General features: G+C 45.6%; 1 protein-coding gene across 1 annotated transcript; it reads right to left on the reverse strand.

The window, feature by feature from the left end:
* Positions 1-30: 30 nt before the first annotated feature.
* LOC119404542 (UDP-glucose 4-epimerase) lies at positions 31-15,225 on the reverse strand. Its single transcript, XM_037671079.2, has 10 exons — positions 14,954-15,225; positions 8,603-8,735; positions 7,232-7,347; positions 6,750-6,863; positions 3,242-3,418; positions 2,289-2,469; positions 2,140-2,225; positions 1,407-1,484; positions 1,201-1,315; positions 31-419 (listed from the first exon to the last, which is right to left on the reverse strand). Exons 2-10 carry the CDS (start codon positions 8,724-8,726, stop codon positions 280-282), a joined length of 1,131 nt encoding a protein of 376 aa, XP_037527007.1. The 5' UTR covers positions 8,727-8,735; positions 14,954-15,225; the 3' UTR covers positions 31-279.
* Positions 15,226-19,151: the final 3,926 nt, after the last annotated feature.

Here is a 19,151-nt window from a genome sequence, read left to right on the forward strand (position 1 = left end):
TATTGCATGCACTGTAAAAACAAGAGGATGTTTTCGCACTGTAATTTGCACTTTTATTTGCAGAAGAGAGTGAAAAAAGAAAGACAGGTAACCCAAACATTAAAATGACCCGACCTGCAGGCTTGCATTTGTGACTGCAGCCAACAACCGATTTTGCAGTCCCTAGGGGTCTGAAAAATCTGATGTTGACTGTACTGAGACCTACTGAAATAATGCACAGCAATAGTATAAATACGGAAAGCCTTAAGCCTCCCTCCCCAGCTTTGAGCTTCTTCGCTGCTACTTGTCACAGTCAAGCTCCGGTGCCAGCGCAGAGTCTCCACACCCGATTTCAGTGGTGTTAATCTTTAGGCTTGCACGTGGGTTGTCTGTGCGATACCCAGCAGGATTGCTTGTCAGCCATCTCCAGAAATCCTCGCCTACAAAGGAACAGAAGTTTTTATTATTATTGTCATTTACAAACACTGCTATCTTACATGGCAAGATGTTGCGGGACTGGGTACATATACACTGTATTTTCCCGCATATAACGTGTACCAAAAAACGGAAAAATGTGCTTAAAAAGTCGGGGTGCGGGTTATATGGAATTTTTTTTTTGTAGAGTTAAAGTTAGGGGTGCGGGTTATATGCAAGAAAATATGGTATTTTTTATCAATAGAATAGTACAGTTCTTTAGCAAGGAAGGAAACAAATGTATAAGTAGTAATGTGAGGATGAGGCAGTTGATTAATGAATGTTAGCAAAGTGATCATGATTGATCATGAATTATGAACATACTTAGACAGTCAGCCTGCAAATTCATCATTCTGTAACACGCACAGTGAATTCAATGGAACAATGTTAAGGTTATGACTTTATCTGGTGGGCCAAGAAGAAGAAAATGTTGGTGCGTTGATGGTCGCAGTAAATACGTCTGTGAGCCAAAGGTTTAGTAGTAGCCTATTAGCATGTAATGTCGGTTAAAAAGCAACAGTAATAACAACTGCATATAAATCTAATAGCTTTTTTTCTGAACATATTCAAGCAGTGACCTTATTAGTGATTTGTATGTTGCTAATTTACAGTTCTGAACAAATAATTAGTGACATTTGTACTTGAAGTAGGCTAAAACAGTAACAGAAAAAGGCAGATAAAGAAGCCCAGCATTCAAGTTGCCCCATAGCAAAATGTTGTAGATTCAGTTATAGAAACTCCACATACACATGCGCTCAATCCCGTGCTGTGCTTTCCAATGCAGTTCCTTTTCTGCCAGGCTGCAGTCGCCCCAGATGGCTGGTATGTCACCGAGGCGGCGGTCGTGGATCTTGTAGGCAATCTGTGTGGCAATAGCCAACAAAATTGCAACCATGCAGTTATGAATTGTTCCTCCCGACATAGATCTTGCCTCTTGCAAACTTTGGGCTTACCTTCTTTCCCGTGACCTTCTCAAAGGCATCAATCAGCTGTAGCACAGTGTACCCTTTGCCAGTTCCTAGGTTGTAAACCTGAAATGAACGGCTGCAATAGTATAGTGCCGTAGAGGTTCCTTTTTTTCTAATGGGGAGACTTTTTGAATGATTCTTTTTTCATACTGTAGATGTACAAAAGAACTTGTTGCTGCCATAATAATGCGTTCTGATGAATACTTATTTTGTTATTGCACTCTACATAAGTCAGCTTCATGACCTTTTTTTCGCTCACAAACGCAACGCCTCCCCCACCTCCCCGGAAAGAGGTGCTGTTCTCTTACATGCTGTGCTGTGCTGTTGTTCACGTTATCTTCTGGTGTAGTAAGAAAACAAAACTAATTAATTATAATATCTTTTATGACAAATTTTTTTTATTTGGATAGTCTGTGATAAAATTGCAGAAGAGTTGGGAAAATTGATTTTTCAAGATATATTAAATATCTCAAAAACTACTTCAGAGAAGGAAAAAATAGATTGCATATCTGCTTCTAGCAGGCTTTGCCTGAAAATTTCATCAGTATATCATAAAACTTCTTGCTTTTTTAATTTACCAGTGTCTCCCTTTAAATATGTTCCCATTATTGTTCAGACCTTTAGACCTTGCACTGTTATCCCAGTTCTGCTTTTGTAATTACTGTTTGACACCTGAAAAATTTGCAGAAGTAATGATCTCAACACCAAACCACTATACCTTGTATCTAGGATTCTGCTCCAACCTCTCCAAGGCCGCAACATGTCCGGTAGCAAGGTCCATGACGTGTATGAAATCTCTTACACCTGCACATTGACACCGTTTGGTTGCACATGCAAGCTCTGACTGGATCACATCGTCTCACTAACTTGTTCCATCTTCGGTGTCGTAGTCACCCCCCAGGACAGCCAGCTCCGTTCGCTTTCCAAGTGCGACTTCCCCAATGACTGGCATCAAGTTGGTGAAAGCTCTGATGGGGTCCTCGCCAATCTTTCCCGATGGGTGAGCACCAAGGGGGTTGAAGTAGCGCAGAGCTATAATGTTCCATTGCTGCAAAAAGGTGCGTAGTTACGTTAATTAGACGTTGCTGCACTTAAATGAAGGCATGACATATCACCGACTGTAGTGCGAGGCATCTTCAAGCCCCTGTAACCTTTGAAAATTTCTAAGGAAGCACAAAGGTGCCTGGAGAGGAGGGGGTCATGTAGGAGTTGATTACAGCTGAGCCGCAGTATAATGAAGTCTGTAAAATGAACACCTTAGTTTGTTATGTTGATGTTCGACCCGAGGGGTGTAGCCAGGAATTTTTTCTGGGTGGGTTGGGGGGGGGGGGGTTCAACCACCCTTTATGTGTGTTTGTGCCTCCATTTCTATGTATGTATGTATGTATGCATATACATGCAAAATTGAAAACTTTTGGGGCATGTTTGATTTATGCAGAGCTTGATTGATTTTCGAACATTTATAAACATTGCTGATTATGTTGAGGTTTAGGATACATGGTGTTGAACGGACAAGCTGTAAATGAGATACTAGTTCATTGTATAAAAGTTTGTTAAAGTATAGAAAGTTTAACCTTATAAGCAAAATTGTGATGTGTGACAACCAGGATAGTGAGGCAGATACCGTATTTACTCGAATGTAACGCGAGTTTTTTTCCAGATTTTTGCTACCAGAATTCGACCCTCGCATTACAATTGAATACTGAAATTCTATTTTTGTATTCCTGGATGCAATGAAAAGTTACCCCTCACGTTACAATCGAGTAAATACGGTAATTTGTACACATTATTAATTCGCTCAGCACAGGTGCTCAGTTCACCTTCTCAGCTTTGCAGATGTCTTCGAGCATTTGTTCAATGGCGTACTTGGTTCTGCCATACACATTTGTCACATTGCCAATGGGGTGTGCCTCATCGATAGGCAGGTACTGTGGGTTGCCATAGACCACGCAAGAACTGCTGAACACCATGCTGTAGACTCCGTGCTCCTTCATGACCTGAAAAAAATGCAAACGGTTAGTGCTGTCAAACATCCACAAGCATGACGTGCTGAGGATGCAAAGTTTATCAGGTTAACAGAAAAGGTTCTATGTGCTTGAAGAAATAGCCTTGTGTTGTATCGGGCTCAGTAATGCCACCGGCAGGTCCTGCAAAAAATTGTAAATGGAAACAAATTTTCTATTTATGTATGAAGACCCGCCGCAGAGGTCTAGTGGTTAAAGGGCCCGTAAACAGGCTGCGACTTTTTTTTTACACCCGCCAAACAAGCTCGCTAATCCGTACAGTAGACCGCGGCGATCACGTTTTCCGAATATTACAGCGCTGCGCGCCGCGCAGACCCTTCATTTCGAAAAACAATTCCCGCGCTCCTTTCCTACGCCTGACCAATCCTCCTCGCACGCGCAGTGACGTCAACTCGGCGATCGCCGAGTTGACGTAGCACTGAGCTCGTCGATTGGTCTAGACCAGGTCTCAACAAACAATTGTCAGGTTAACGTCAGTTCCTGTTCCCACCCACCGCTACGAAACTGCGCCTTGTTTTTTGGCCCTGCGGTGATGCGGTTTCGGCCACGCAGTTGTCGCGCGTATATTTTTTTTTTTTTTTTGCGACATAGACTTGCCCTTAAGGCATAATATTTGTTTTGTATATTTGTGTCTTCGCTACAGTGACACAAACAGTTATGACCGATGGATACATGACAACACATTCCACAAGACACTTCTTCACTTCATACACAACACCGGCCTAACGGCGCGCGTATATTCATCGCATTGCATAGCACCTGCACGCACTTCGCCTTCTACATGAGGCGAAGCGTTGTTCAGTTGCCGGCTGCAAATCGAGCGGGGAGAGGGGAATCTCCGGTAGCTCGGACGGGTCGCGCTTGCTCGCGTGGCAAGCGGGGTTCTCCAGGCTTTTCTCTCGCGCCCCTTCGACGTCTCGGAAAGCAAGCACGCATTCCTGCTGCATTGTGAACTGTCACAATGGTTTAAAAATAGTGAAGAGCCGAAAACTGCCCGTCAAGTTACGAAGCACGTGCGACAATATAAACAATAAACAACCAGGAGCCGCAGCAAGCGGAAGTGCATTGCTCACCCATGACGTCAATTGCTGACGTCGTGTCACGTTGCCGAAGTGGGCGGAGTCACGACGACGGGCTACGCCTTTTCCTCCATGTGGCGGAGAAGGGTGGTGAGGCCGCGCGAAAATTTGAAACCAGCTGGAACGGATGTTCTAACCCCTGTAACTTCCTTATTATAGCACGTACTCGCAAAATTCTTGCGGCAGCATGTTCACATAGCAAAAGTGTGCATATTTCTTTTCATTACAATTTTTGGACATCGGGGTTGTTTACTGGCCCTAACAGAAAAGGTTCTATGTGCTTGAAGAAATAGCCTTGTGTTGTATCGGGCTCAGTAATGCCACCGGCAGGTCCTGCAAAAAATTGTAAATGGAAACAAATTTTCTATTTATGTATGAAGACCCGCCGCAGAGGTCTAGTGGTTAAGGTGCTCTACTGCTGACCTGCAGTCGAAAATGCTAGAGGCTTGTATACTTAGATTTAGGTGAACGTTAAAGAACCCCAGGTGGTCAAAATTTCCGGAGCCCTCCACTACAGCATCTCTCATAATCATATTGCAGTTTTGGGACGTTAAACCCCAACAATTATTACATTATTATTATTGATGTATGAACCTCCCGTGGGAGTTTGCACCCTCCTGTGTGTTGTTTCCAGCCACAGCTGCAAATAAGGGTGGTGCCTGCGTCTTCAGATCCTGGATTTATCAGTTGTGATGAACTAGCAGGGTGCAATGCACTTTTATACATGCCTCACAAAGATAAGACCTGCATTGCGTTGGCACTGCACCTATGGCATTGCGTTGCTACAAGCACAAGGTCGTGTTTTCGATTTCCAGCATCTGCGGCTGCATTTTGAAAGGAGCGAAATGCAAGAACACTCATGCACCGAGCGTTCGGTGCGTGTTGAAGAACCCCAAGTGGTCAAAATTAATGCATTGTCATCTGCAGTGGCATGCCTCATGATTGCATCTTAGTCGCTGCACGAAAAAAAAAGATGCTTGATCCCTCCATCATAGGAATCAGAATAACACGAAAGTAAAGTGTGCCCTTACAGAAGTAACTGAATGTTTACTGTACATTGATATAAGAGAGTTTGCACAATGCATATTGATGTCTGGTAGCTATAGCACCGTTTAACGTGGATGCACCCACTTTGACGATTGCTGGTACATCTCCATCCCGAAGACTAACGTCCATGTTAAATGATTACACAAAATCTTGTGGTAGCTATAGCAGTTAACGGTGAAAGCGTAATCAGAGAACGAGGTGTGATAGCTAGGAGAGCGTCGCATATTGGACGCAGAACTTGGTCGCCATCCCGCGGCATGTTAAAATGTGATTGAACACGACGGCCGGACTAGAGGGAAACGCAAAGCGTGTCGTGCCGCCCCCCGGCCGCGATTTTTCTCGAGATGAGCGGGGAACACGGTGTAACAGCCAGGTGAGGCAGGCGCGCGTCGCAGAGCTATTTTTGGTTTGGATTTGTGTGATGCTATGAGCGAGGCCGACGCTTTTAAGACGCTGGGATAAGATCGCCACCTTGCGGTGTGTTAAGGTATTGACAAAATTTAACTTCTATTTAAAACGCGCCGAATGGGACGGACATGTAATGCGTTGCAGGTGTTAATCGCGGAGGCCACAGTAATGACGAATTACTTTACTTTACCGCTCCCAAAGGGCAACACCACCCCGCCGACCGGGAGAGTGGTAGATATAAAAGGCGCGTTTGTACCTCTAGAGTCTGTGACCGTGGCGCAGTGGCTAGCGTGCCAGGCATCTGTTGCTGCGGACCGAGCGGTCGTGGGTTTGATGCCCTTTGACGGAACCTTTTTTTCTTTGCCATCTGATTGTGTAAATTTTTTCGACGTCATTTCCGTGACGGAAATACGTCACTGAAGTCTTGGTGGGCCCCGGCATAGAACACTTTCCTGTTAAAAAACCAAATTCAATTACGAAGAGTAAAGTTTATGCAAAAAAATGCTAGTGGCTTACAAAGCACTAGCAAATTTGCCTTTTGTGTGGCCACGAATTGTCAGTGCAGAGTTGTGCACATTTCAAGACAAGGTGCACCTCTTCCTGTCTAAAGCTTCTGTGAGTCAGAAAATAAGCTGGGTCTCTGTCTTCTTGTTAATTCATTGTAATGAGACGTTGGCACAATGTATTGACTAGAAGCGTCAGTTTGGGGGGGGTGTATGTACTAAGTATACATACTAAGTTGCTGTATTGTGCACACGGCAGTCTCTTACCTCGAGCAGGTTGATGGTGCTGACGATGTTGTTCTTGTAGTAGAACAGCGGCTTCTGCATGGACTCGCCCACAGCTTTCATGGCAGCGAAATGGATGACGAAGTCGATCTTGTGCTACAGAAAATTAATTAAGTGTGAATCGTACTAGATCGCATTGCTGCTGACTGTGTTCTCAGCAGGGCTACCAACTTGTTGAAATTTATGCTAAATACCATGAGTAAAATTTGGTTCTCCTATAGCAAAAAATTAAGTGGCATCTTAAATTGCCCCTTTTCACAAAAGAACGGTTTTTATTCTTTGTGATGTAGCTTTAGTTTCACGTATATTGCATGCTTTTGTAGGTATTTGTGAGCAAAGCATGCTCTGCAGTGAGTGTATGTGAAAAACAAACATACACTATAAAAAACACCTGGATAATAAGCAAGTTTCTGGTCCTCCATCGGCTGCTATGTGCGTAACCATAAATCACATCTGGTCCATACCTTGTCAAATATCCTCGCCAAGGATGCTTTCTCGAGAAGGTCGCACTGGTAAAAGGTCATAGTCCTTCCCGTCAGCTCTTGTGCCCGCTCCAAACTGGCCGCTTGTCCATTCTCACCTGTGTTTACGGCGAATATTACCGATACTGTAGTAGAGAAGCTACGCCAGCAGACCTAAATATATACACTTATGGTGTGTTTTTGGTGTGCTTTTGGTGTGCTTATGGTGTACACTTATGGTGTACACTTATGGTGTGTTAAGGTGTGCTTTTGCCATGCATCGCACTGCAGGCAAAAGGGAGGATTGAAATTCCTATTTAGATTCGCAACATGTATGCATGGCACAAGTGGATGCTAGTGTGGAAAGGATGTTGCCGAATAGCGCTGAAATCAATGGAAGTATGATGACTCTGTGGCAAAATAATTATGAATGACATTTGCACCCTCTTCACCGGCTTGCAACGTGTGAAATGTTCTTTAAAGGAACACTAATGTGAGACACTAAATCGGTTAATGCTAATAAGTTAGTGCGTGAGAACTGTGTCGTCGATTTCTCATTCGTAGGTCAACTATTTGGAGGTAAAACGAAGGTCAAAAACTTTCATTTTTGAGCAGACAAAAATGAAAGACAAAAAGAACGCGTTTTAGTCATTTATTTTTGAATTTCGCGCGGGAACTTTAGCCGGCGCCGGAGGTCAGAGTGACGTCGAGGATCTTTTTTTTTTTTTCGTATATTGGCCACTTGCTTATAAGTCCCGGTTTCTTTAGAACGCAACGTGACTGATGTTTAAGATTCACGTATGCCTTAGTGAATGACGCGACGCCTTCAGAATCTATGACGTCACGGCGAGTTCGCGCGGGAAACTCAAGTCGGCGTGCCTCCTGCATTTTCTTGCGCGTTTTCAGCCTTGCCAAGAGCTTTCTCGCGGCCAAAGAGGCAATTTCGGTATTGTTAAGGGGTAGTTTACTGATACGAAAGAAATTTCTTTAGTGTTCCTTTGAAAGCATTGCGGCGATGACGGGCTCTACCGGTTCGACTACGAGTTGGAACAAACCTAAATATTTCTAGTCTCTCTAAAGCCTTAGATGCATCAAACGCGAAAATCGACCTTCGGGGTCAGCACGAGTGATGCAAAAAATCATTACGTGATGACGTCATCATGACGTCACAGATTTCCAAGTTTTGCGACGTCCGATTTAAGTTATGTTTTAGAAAAATATTCGTTTGCGTGCGGTCGGTGTCAAATGTTTGCGATATGCGAGCTACGCGAAATGAAAGTTCTACTCAGTACAAGCATGCGCACCCTAACTCGGGACCGACGTGGATAATTAGCGTCCCGTAAACTCCTGGCGCCATATGGTACACGTGCATACCTGGGACAGCGTTTGCGAAGTTGTCGATTCCAATGACCCTGTAGCCGGCTCGCAGTAGCTCGATGACCGTGTGACTGCCGATGAAGCCAGCTGCGCCCGTCACGAACACCGTCTTGCCGCTCATCGTGTTCACCTGTAAATAAAGGACCCCCGCTGTTTTGGAGTTTAGGGTAGAAAGGCGTAGTTTTTATTGCTCTCTTTTCTTTTGTCGCAAACGTTGTTTTCAAGCGAGGCTTGCTATGACTTAGACTTCACTGGCGTCGTTGTCGTTCGCGAAAAAACCCGGCGCCGGCGATTGTACTGAAATGCGGCCTTCCAACGTGCTCCGGTCACATGCGTACTTGTATGCGTCGTTTTCCAATAATTGATGCTCTCTCAATCGTGGGCTTCTCGGCGACCAGCCGTTTCTGATATGGCAATCTGATCTTTTATCGTCACTTGGCATTTCACGTTGCCACATTTCATTGCTGCCTGGATATGAACGCATCACCTCACGTTCCGGCGCCGGCGCAGGAACGTGAGTCATTAGGCATTATGCCAACTGCGTATATGGGAAACGTGCGGCACCTACAGGTGGCGCGACAATGCAGTGCGCCAGCGCGCCGTCAGCGCCGCGAGTGGCCATTCAGTTGTCAAGTGTCGTGCTACGAAATCTCGTCTCTCCTTCTATTGCGCCCGCGTTTTGTGGACGTGCGTGCGCGCGACGGCGACTGGTGTTACAAAGCGCGCCGGCTTCAAGGGCGTAAATAGCGCAGGGTTTTTTAGAGCCTCCAACGAGGAGAAGGGACACAAATTATGCCGCAGCAGGCACGTTTTCGACGTGACGGAAGAGAGCACGGTCGGAGAGAGTATTCTGAAAGGGAGATGCGTGCGACAGGCCAACGTGAATCAGGAAGCATACGCCGTCATCATCGAAGTTTGTGCGCACGCTTTTTCATCATTTTACCTGCTCATTACTGAGTAAACGATTACATTAACGTCAAACATGTGCTGTAGCGAGATGTTGTCTTGAGGGTAACCGAGTGCGATCGGCGCAATTAGTACGCATGATCGCCTCCCGTGTTGCATTTAGTGATGCCGTAACAATTGTGCGAAGCTTTCTATGCTGCAGCTCCGTTTGTGGATGTTGCTCGGGCTGCATGAGTGCTTGGGTAAATCAGTTACCTGTCATCTTTGCAAGCGATATCTTAGCCGTCACGTAGCATAAAAACAGCGTGGCGCAGCACCTCTTGCATGCGCAGCGCTGTCAAGGGGCAAATACAATACAGGGGTAATAAAAATTAAAATTGGAGCGGTCCCCGATGCATTGTGCCACGCATCCGGCTCTTGTTTCTCACTGTTCCCGTTTACGAACTGCGCTACCTGCTTATACGTATAGGGCGTACGAGTAACATTTTTCTCTGCAAATGAGTATGACTGAATGATGCTCGCCTTTATGTACCTATCAAATTGTCAGAACTACGGTCCGCGTAACAATAACGCACGTATAGCTCGACGGCGTCAAGTAATTTGACAATATGGTCATCGCCGTGAACTGCGAGATAACTGTTGGCTGATGTACGTAACTTTAAGTGCTCGCGCTCTGTGGTATGCATGTTTACTTTTCAGCATTAATTACTTTAGAGTATTAACACCAAAAACGCGTCTTTTTCAATCGTACCGCCCGGAGGCCGGGTGTAACTTTTCAGCTTTATGCAACTATAGGCTGATCACCAGAGCTCACTACAACTGTATATGGGTGGTGTGAAGGCCACTGCAAGCATGCAGCAGCAGTTGTAGCTTTTGTCGACAGTGAAGAGTCTGCTAAACTTCAGCTATCGCCGCAGTGTTGCGGTACGTCGGCGGAAAAACAGCAGGAGCGTACGAGGGAGAAGCTGGATCTGTCGATGACTTTCCGCACACAAAATGTACTCTCCAGACCCGAGACCACTTTGCCGGCTGCCACTCGGTTCGGTTCGCACTGTAAAAATACCGGTTCACTTGCGTGAAGCGTAAATTCACAGCGAACTAGCTACAACATGTACTTCATAACCATGCACGGGATCAATTACTTCACATGGCGTACGCTGCGAATCCACCGTTCCCGCTGGTCTAGGAGGCTTTCTCGCCCCGCAGAGCGAGAGAACTTTGTTCCAGGATGGCATTCCTTATATCTATTAGCGCAGTTGACGATCCAGCAACTCATGCGCGACATTGCAAAACTCCTCCAACGGCGTGACACGGCTCGGGCAGAGAACATCTGGCTCGGCTCGTGGAGCGGCTGCTGCAAGTAGCACGCCAATTCGTTTCGTTCGCTCCCGCACAGCGGCGCCACCAGCTCAGTGCACGTTCCCCATAGGCGCGCCCCCACATCACGCCCGCAACCAATCGGAGCCGTTTCGCTTCTACCGAGGGTAAAATGAAAGATAGAAACAATTAAATAAATAAATAAATAAATAAATAAATAAATATGACAGGCCAGACACGCACGCGCCAACTTTCGCATGCCCCTATTTTCCCGACGGAGGAAGGGCTCCTGAATTTTTTTTCTTTGCTTTTGTTGGGACAAAGACGCGCCGCATTCATCTGTGGGGTCCCAACCAACGCTGTGTCGCAGGTTCGCACCAGAAGAACTAAAATCTTAGCATGAAACTGCATGGTCAGCTCTTCAATTTGTGACGCGGTGATCGATGCTGACAATGATTCACAGATCCGTAATCAATAATAGTAAGTTCAAGTCGCGGTGAGCGTTCCAACAACATAATTACCGCTGGGAAGAATGACTTCATGAGTTGTGACGTTCTTTACGCTGCACGGCACAACGCGCGCAAATTTAAAACGTTTATGAGGACATCCGAACATCCCCCCTGGATGCAAGCATGGGTCGATGCTTCCTCTTTTGCCGAGATATCTTTTCAAGCGATGAAGCAAACGGAACCATGGGATACGCGATAAATGACGCAAATTCTGTAAACTCTGCCACGTGTTTTTACTCTTGACAGACAGTGTAAAGGACGAGGGAGTTTTGGCGGCGGACGGCTATGCATAGAGACGACGGGTGTGGTGATCATGTATCTTCTTTTTTATTTATTTCGTGCAGCCTATTCGTGTCATCGGTATATGTTTATCATCTATCATTCGTTCTTGGTGTATTTGAGAGCACTATGTTTTAAATGTCGATGCACAGAAGCAGGTATAGTCATGTGCTTTCTTTTTCTTTTTGTCTCGCGCGCTTTTAGACTAAATAATTGTTTGGATATATGTTGCTGGGCTCGACTACAATTTCTCCATTGAAAGTTTTGCATTTAAAGCAAGAGCATAAAAGTTGACTGATTAATTATTGTTAATTGTCCAAGCGTATTGTAAAATATATTCTAAGCTGCTCAAGGGGCCAGGGAACAATACAAAATTGTTTGCATTCTCGTAATGACCACACCGATTTATAACGAGGCTTAGCCAATAAGAAGAAAAGGAGTGTGGAGGGCTTGTCAATTATTTACAGGCCCACCGCCTTTTGAATGGTGATCCCCAATACATGCGCATATACCTAAACCATACGTTGAAGACGGTTTAATGCTGCACATTTTTTAAAGGGGTACTGACACCATTTTTCGAAGGCGAGTTTTCTCTGCCATACGAATCTCCAGTATGCAGAGACGGCTCTGAGCAAGTGTGAAGCTCAGCAAATGCTGATAAGATATTTTATTTTGTGATTAAAGTCAATTTTTCCATGGCGCACCTACCGACATCGACACTAACTTGACGTCAGGCTACAGTACTAATTCTGGTGACTTCACGCAGTAGTCTGGCTAGTTGTGATTACGTCAGGTACTAAAAACTCTAAAATGGATGCACGTGCGTCACCAAAACATTCAAAATGGCCGCTTCTGCGTCACCAACGGAGCCACGGTGCGGAGCGGCCGTGGAAAAGTCACTATATGTTGTGCAGCACGTTAAAGAAGCTCATACCGTGTTGTGACGTCAGGATACAGTAGGAACTGAAACCAGCTTTGAAAAACATACTGTAATTACTTTTTCAGGTTGCATTCGCGCTTAGCACTACCTTTTCTAGGCTCCTGAGGTCTTGGCCTTTCATTTAACGCAAGAAAACGACAACTGAAAATTTTCGTGTCAGTACCCCTTTAAGTTGTTCTCGCGACTTTAACGTCTGCTAGGACATGTGGTCGTCTCAAGAACACCACAGCGTTGTCCCAGAAGAACCTGCTCTGGTCTCCGGGCACGGTCATCCTCGACTTCAGTATTCGTTTATGCTGTTTAGGGAGAAATTGTCGAGCAGCTTGCGCACACCTTCGCGCTGGTCACGCACTTGCAAATAGGCACCTGACTGGCATGAGAACGAGTTTTGGCTTACGGGCAGAGACTCGTAACCGGCCTGCCAGATTGAAATAGCGGATGACCGATAAGCTCTCACCCGGAAGAGAATATTGATGGCTTTCTAAAGCAAGAAAAGCAAAAAGAAAACGAAAAGCTCCGGGTGCTTATCGTGTGACGCTTTGACAATTAAAGCTCACTACGGTATGCAACGGAGCTAGTTGGTTCATAGCTAACGCTGGTGCAGCGTCGTCCTTGACTGTCTTTTCTCTGTCCCTCGTTTTCAGTTCCGCTGCTCGAACAGCAAATAAAGCTGTCTGGATATGTATTTTTTTAAGCGGACACCGAAGTGAAATAATAAACATGTTTAGACTGATTAGTTATTTGAGAACTCCATTTCCGTTTATTTCAACGTCATATGTTCATTATTATAAGGAAAAAATTAAGGTGAAAGTCGCGTTTTTGTATTTCGCGCCGAAATTTGAGCACCTGAATGTACGTGTGACGTCACGGGAGTTCGGTCTGTCTTTCGCGTTTTAGCCACATTGGCTTAATATAATTTCTTGAAGCTTGCCATGTTAAGTATTTGGTTCCGTTAGAACACAACGTAATTCATTTTTTTACCCGTACACGTTTAATTATGTAGGCCTTCGTAGACGTCGTCATAATCTGTGATGTCACAGCGAGTTGGTGCAGGAACCTGAAGGTGGCGCCGCCACCTGAATTTTGTTTTTGCACCTTTTTTCGCTTGCAAAGTGTCTTCTCGCGGCAGGAGTAGTGCTTTTGATATTGTGAAAGGATAATTTACTGATACGGGAAAATTGATTTTTATCTGTAGTGTCCTTTAAGCATAGTTTGAGTGATTATCGTTAAACCATTATGCCAATCTGGATGTACAGGCTGATCAGCCAGATAATCAGGGTTCTGGTGACGTCACACCTAAACAGCGCTTGCAAATTATTGCTGCGTCTCGACAACTGCTTTTTTTTTTTCAATTGTGGTTGACAAGCGCATTAATTGGTTCCACTCAAAAAAAAAATGCAGGTATTTTCTGATACGTCCCACGGTCGAGCATTTTCGGATACGGCCCATGCTCGGTCAAGGTGTTGAATGCTGTACGGTTTTAGTGTGCAGAAACTTCACGTGGACAATGGATCAAAGAAGCTCTGCTCCGAACAATTGGCTGTGTACGCAGACGCTGCAGAGTGATCATTGATGGGACACTGTATTTTGCGTTAAGCATAATGCACCAAGTGATACCGGGTACTTTGATTAAAGCAGTAATTTAGCGTCGACGTTTTTCAAGCGTCTTATATAGAATGAACGGAGATGTGAGCGTGGAGGTAACCGTACGAATGGTTCGAGCGCGCCGTGGCTCAGAGTTGTATATTTTGTCGCTGGATTGTGTTTAGCCCTGTCATCTGTGCACATTGCATTTACGTGTTTCATCACATCGTGGTTCCCTGCTAAGCAGTCGTCGTTCACAAAGAGTTTAGAATAGATTGGCGCGGGCCATAGGTCAGCAAGCTCACTCATGAGTCAACTCACTCAGACTCAGATCGGCCCGTGAGTCTGAGTTTGAGTGAGTACGGGTGAGTAATATTTTAGTGAATTTGAGTCCGAGTGAGTCCGGTTGAGGAAAACATTGGTGAGTCTGAGTCCGAGTGAGCCCTCAGAGCAGAATATATTTGTTGAGTGAGTTTGAGTGAGCTCCAACTTTTTTGCCGACCTATGGCGCGGGCAAATAGTACATTGGAGCAGAACGTAGTACGTGCACTGACTCCAGTTGTGGCACCACGACGGTAGAACTCAATGATACCACACATCCCCTTTCGGTATAAACGTATCGATTACTGGCTGCATTCGGATGGCTTTTCAATCACTTGCGTGTCACTCATCGTGGATGAGGGACTTGTAAACCTCTAACGCGAGTGACTCAACCATACCACGAACGCGGTGTGGCCCGTTACGGAGTGGCGCAATTCCGTGCATCGGAGAGTCAAGAAAAGTGTACAAGTCGAGGTTGAAGAAGTCACCCACCGTTGGTGATGCTGCTGACGACAGGAACGCCTTTACACGACTAGCTTGGGTCTCAGAGGCAGGTGCGGTGCCGTACGACGCAAAGTTACCGATGGCAATGGGCGCGTCTGAACTATCCAGTGGAGCTGGTTGTAGTCAAGCTGCCACGGCAGCGACGAGTGATCCAATCCGAACGATGTTGGTTCGCGATGGTGGCGTAGCTGCACGCGCAAGTTACTTCTGTGACACCCCCCGACGAGGACGAAGCGGGGCAGCTCACTTCCTTTTTCTCTCTCCAGTCCGCAACTGGTGGCCTCTCTGGCTTCTCGCTTCGCCGTAAGGGGCGAGAGGGCAACCGGAGGCAAGGGAGACGCCATGACGTCGCCTTCTTGTCTGGTCTGGCCGCTTTTTTTTCTTTAACGCTTTGTTTCTTCTCATTTCGTTCTCTTCATCCGTATTTGATAGTCGTGCGCTCTTGCGTGAGGTTGCCGCGTCGGCAGCGAGGCTGGATAGATGCTGCGAGGAGGCTCCGGACTCTTCGTTTCGCTCTTGCATCTGTTACTTATTTTTCTTCTTGCTTTGGCCTTTTGCGAAGAAAGTAGTGAGAGTGCGGAATGGTCGGAAACATATGGCGCTGTCGTGTTGTGCGTTGGCTGAGTGGTGGTATAGTTTCTTTTCACGAATTTCGGTCTTTTTATAAATATATATTTAGGACGGAGGAGGGTGGTCAGCTGAACAAAGACTGCTCGATCTGCTCCTATATGGATAAAGATTCCCTAGGCTCACCATGTACAGCTTCAGTGTCTGCTAATTTTTTTTTCTATCAAAATTAATTGCGAAAAAGTTTTCAATGAAAACCATACAGATCGCGTGAATAGTACAGTGCAAATAATTGCAGATGTCTTTGAAGGTGAAGAGCAAGCCGATCGAGTTATGCTTGATGTAGGTGAGGTCGACCACATCTACAGTGAATGTTTTGTATAGTTTAGGAATTGAAACTTGGCTGTCAATCATTGCCTTCTCGAGATAGCTTGGGTTGAATTCAGAACTTACAGAAAGCTCGATCGAGCTGGTAGTTCGAGGAAGACCGTGTCATGTATGTGTTCCTTTAGACCAAGCTTTCTGTAAACTTCTGTGTACAATATCTTAAAATCTACATCTCGTATGACAAGGATAAGGATAAGGATAGGGATACCCAACCTATGGCTAGACTGGGGGGCGCCTCCTAAGCACATTTATGAATTAATAGTATCAACTCGAGCCTTAATCAAAGCATCAATTTATTGTTTTCGAGATCGCGTTCTTTTGTCTGCGTGCATCATCTTGGCCTCAGCAGAGAGCGAGGGACAGACGACCTCTCCACGCATTCCGAGGCGCCATTGCTTCTAGGTATACAAGTCGGGGAACCGCTGACCTTGGCCAGCATCGGTCAGTGGCGATTCTTGGCAGCTCGAGCTGTTGTTAATGTTGCCTTGCTTCACTGCTGCGCTCGCATCCGTCGTCGACTGCATGGGCGGGCCGTTTTCCCTTTCACCCGGCGGGCGCAATCGTTTCCAAAATGACCCCGCATCTTTCGGAATGGACCGCTTGCTGATCGCTCTCGGGGGGCCAATGCACCCGGTTTTGCCTTCTCGAAGTTGCATGTTCGTATGTGGCGGTTCTTGGCGCTTCGGGGACATGTGGTGGCGCTGTTTGATGTAGCCCGCTGGTGCTCCTGCGCGCAACACTCGTCTCTCCTACAGGGTTTCTAACAGGTTCAGCGAAACTCTGTAGGTTACACAGCAAGTCAACTTGTGTACAGCAACTTTATTCTTTGAATTACGTCCCGCGCTGTATTGTGGGAGGTTATATCGTGGTGTACGTCTTCAGAGCTCTGAAGAGCCAGTTTACGTAGGTGATGATGATGATGATGATAATAATAATAATAATAATAATAATAATAATAATAATAATAATAATAATAACGTTGTCAGCTGGCACACGCTTTAAGAAATAGTTATAGTAATAATAAACAATAAAGTGAAGACACTCATCTGCAGGACAAGATACGAATAAAAGTATGAATATTTAAAAGATGCGGTAACGCGAAATGACAGTGCATGTAGTACATTAACACAAGATGTACAGCATAACAACAAAGCACAAGGTAGGCTGAAAAAACGGAGGAGGAGACAATGCACGAAACTGTAGAACAGCACAATTAAAGCTAGGTAAAAACTGTTTGGGAGTTATGAAAAAAAAATCGAAATCAATAAAATGTCTTTATTTTCACTGGAAGAAAGAGGATGGCGAAGTGGAGGAGGCAGAGTTAACCAAGAAAAGTTAGTTTTCTAAATCGATTCTTTATATGGCTTCGTATCCAGATGATATCACCCATAAAGTTTCATACAATTATTGTAAGAAACTCTATGATATCACCACGTGGGTTGCTATCTCCGTCATAAATTCCTTCTGATAGTCTGACTGCTTGCTCGTTTAGTATTTTCATTCATTCGATGTGCACTTTTTAGTCTAAAGTTTCCTTTAGCTTCGTAGGTCTTTACCAGGGGCGTAGCCAAGGGGGGGGGGGGGGGGCTCCCCCCCCCCCCCCGAAATTTTTCAATTTTGCTTGCGCATATATGCACGCACACATACAAATGCACGCACGAACATACGTGAAGTATGGGTGAACCCCCCCCCCCCGAAAAAAATTTCTGGCTACGCCCCTGGTCTTTACCTTAAACACCCTATTTCCAGGTTCTTGGTCTATACCCATCTGTGGATGAGAGCCATCAGGAAGAGGATATCATCATCATCATAAAAAAAACCTTGTGAAGCAAAGAAGAGGGTTCTCGCCCTGCGTGTCGTGCTAGGCTTAGTAGCTAGGTATACGCAAGGAGGTTTAAAAAGCTCCTATGGGTATACGTGCAAACTCGCACGCTGAAGCTGAACGCCTGCCAGCCACCCGTGCAGCACCCTTCGTCACGTTGCAGCGCTGCGCCTTGTATTCATATAATTGCCTATGCGCGAATGCGGCATCCTAAGCCCGCCGACGCCCGAGGCGTTTACGCAACGACCGTCGCGGCACAGAGGCTTAAGCACATGGCATGTGCCTGAGTCTACACACTATAGACTGCATCGCATGTGTTAAGCTCGGCGCTCCGCTCTCGGGATCGACTGCCGGAGGTGAAAAGGTTGCGCGGGTTCAAGGTGTTCGTCTGTCTGCAGCGATGCTAATAACGCGTCACCTTGGCTTGCGCCTTTTGCACGTTCCTGGAATGGCATACCCCACAGGCTGACTGTCGGACAAAAATGAATGCTGGAAGATAGCACATTCGAATTATGCTGCGCTATCTCGTTGCAAAATTTGAGCAAGATTTGATACAGAATTGAGCACCGGTAACAGGAGGCGTATCTAGCAATCTGTTTCATGCGAGGATATATATATATATATATCCCGGGTCTTATTCAAGTCCCGATCGAAACGTCAATAAATATAATTTTTTGTTTGTTTACGTGCGCCTGCACCTCATATACTTATTAATCACCGGATCGAAGAAAGGCGAAGTTTGTATATATATATATATATATATATATATATATATATATATATATATATATATATATATATATATTATAATGTGTGTGCTTGTGTGTGTCAGAATTTCGGGGGGCGGGAGGTGGAGGAGGGGGCTTCTGGCTACGTCGATGTTTGTTACGTCGAAATACTCCGTGGTAGCTCGAGGATGGGGGATTCGATCCCTCAGGCCGCGTACCTTAATTAGTGGCTCCAATCACCAGTTGAATTTATGAACTTATTTGAACGGGGAGAGCAGGCCAGTCGAGAATGTACGCGCTCGGAGCTTTCGCCACTCAATCGTAGATCACAGCAGTTAAAATGAGTCGTTGAGCGGTTTACTGTGACCAATAAAGTATTCTTTGAAAACTCCTCTTCCGGTGCATGGATAGAAAGAACTTTATTCAGGTCCTGTACAGGGTGTTGCCACCTGCCTGGTTAATCCCATGTCGGGACCGGGAGGTCAAGCCCTGTCACGGGCGTACTAGACAACCAGGACTTGGGGTATGTGGTCGTGTGACAGTGTGACTTAATCATTCCTGCACACCGTTCCCGGGAAATGCCAGGGCCAGACGACCCTCACTCCCAGAGGATATGCTCAAGTGTGCATATTTCTTTCTTGCACGTCTTGCAAATAAGTGTCTGTGTCTTCTATATGTCATA

Source organism: Rhipicephalus sanguineus, chromosome 9 (assembly GCF_013339695.2).
Source record: "Rhipicephalus sanguineus isolate Rsan-2018 chromosome 9, BIME_Rsan_1.4, whole genome shotgun sequence".
NCBI classification, from domain to species: Eukaryota; Metazoa; Arthropoda; class Arachnida; order Ixodida; family Ixodidae; genus Rhipicephalus; species Rhipicephalus sanguineus.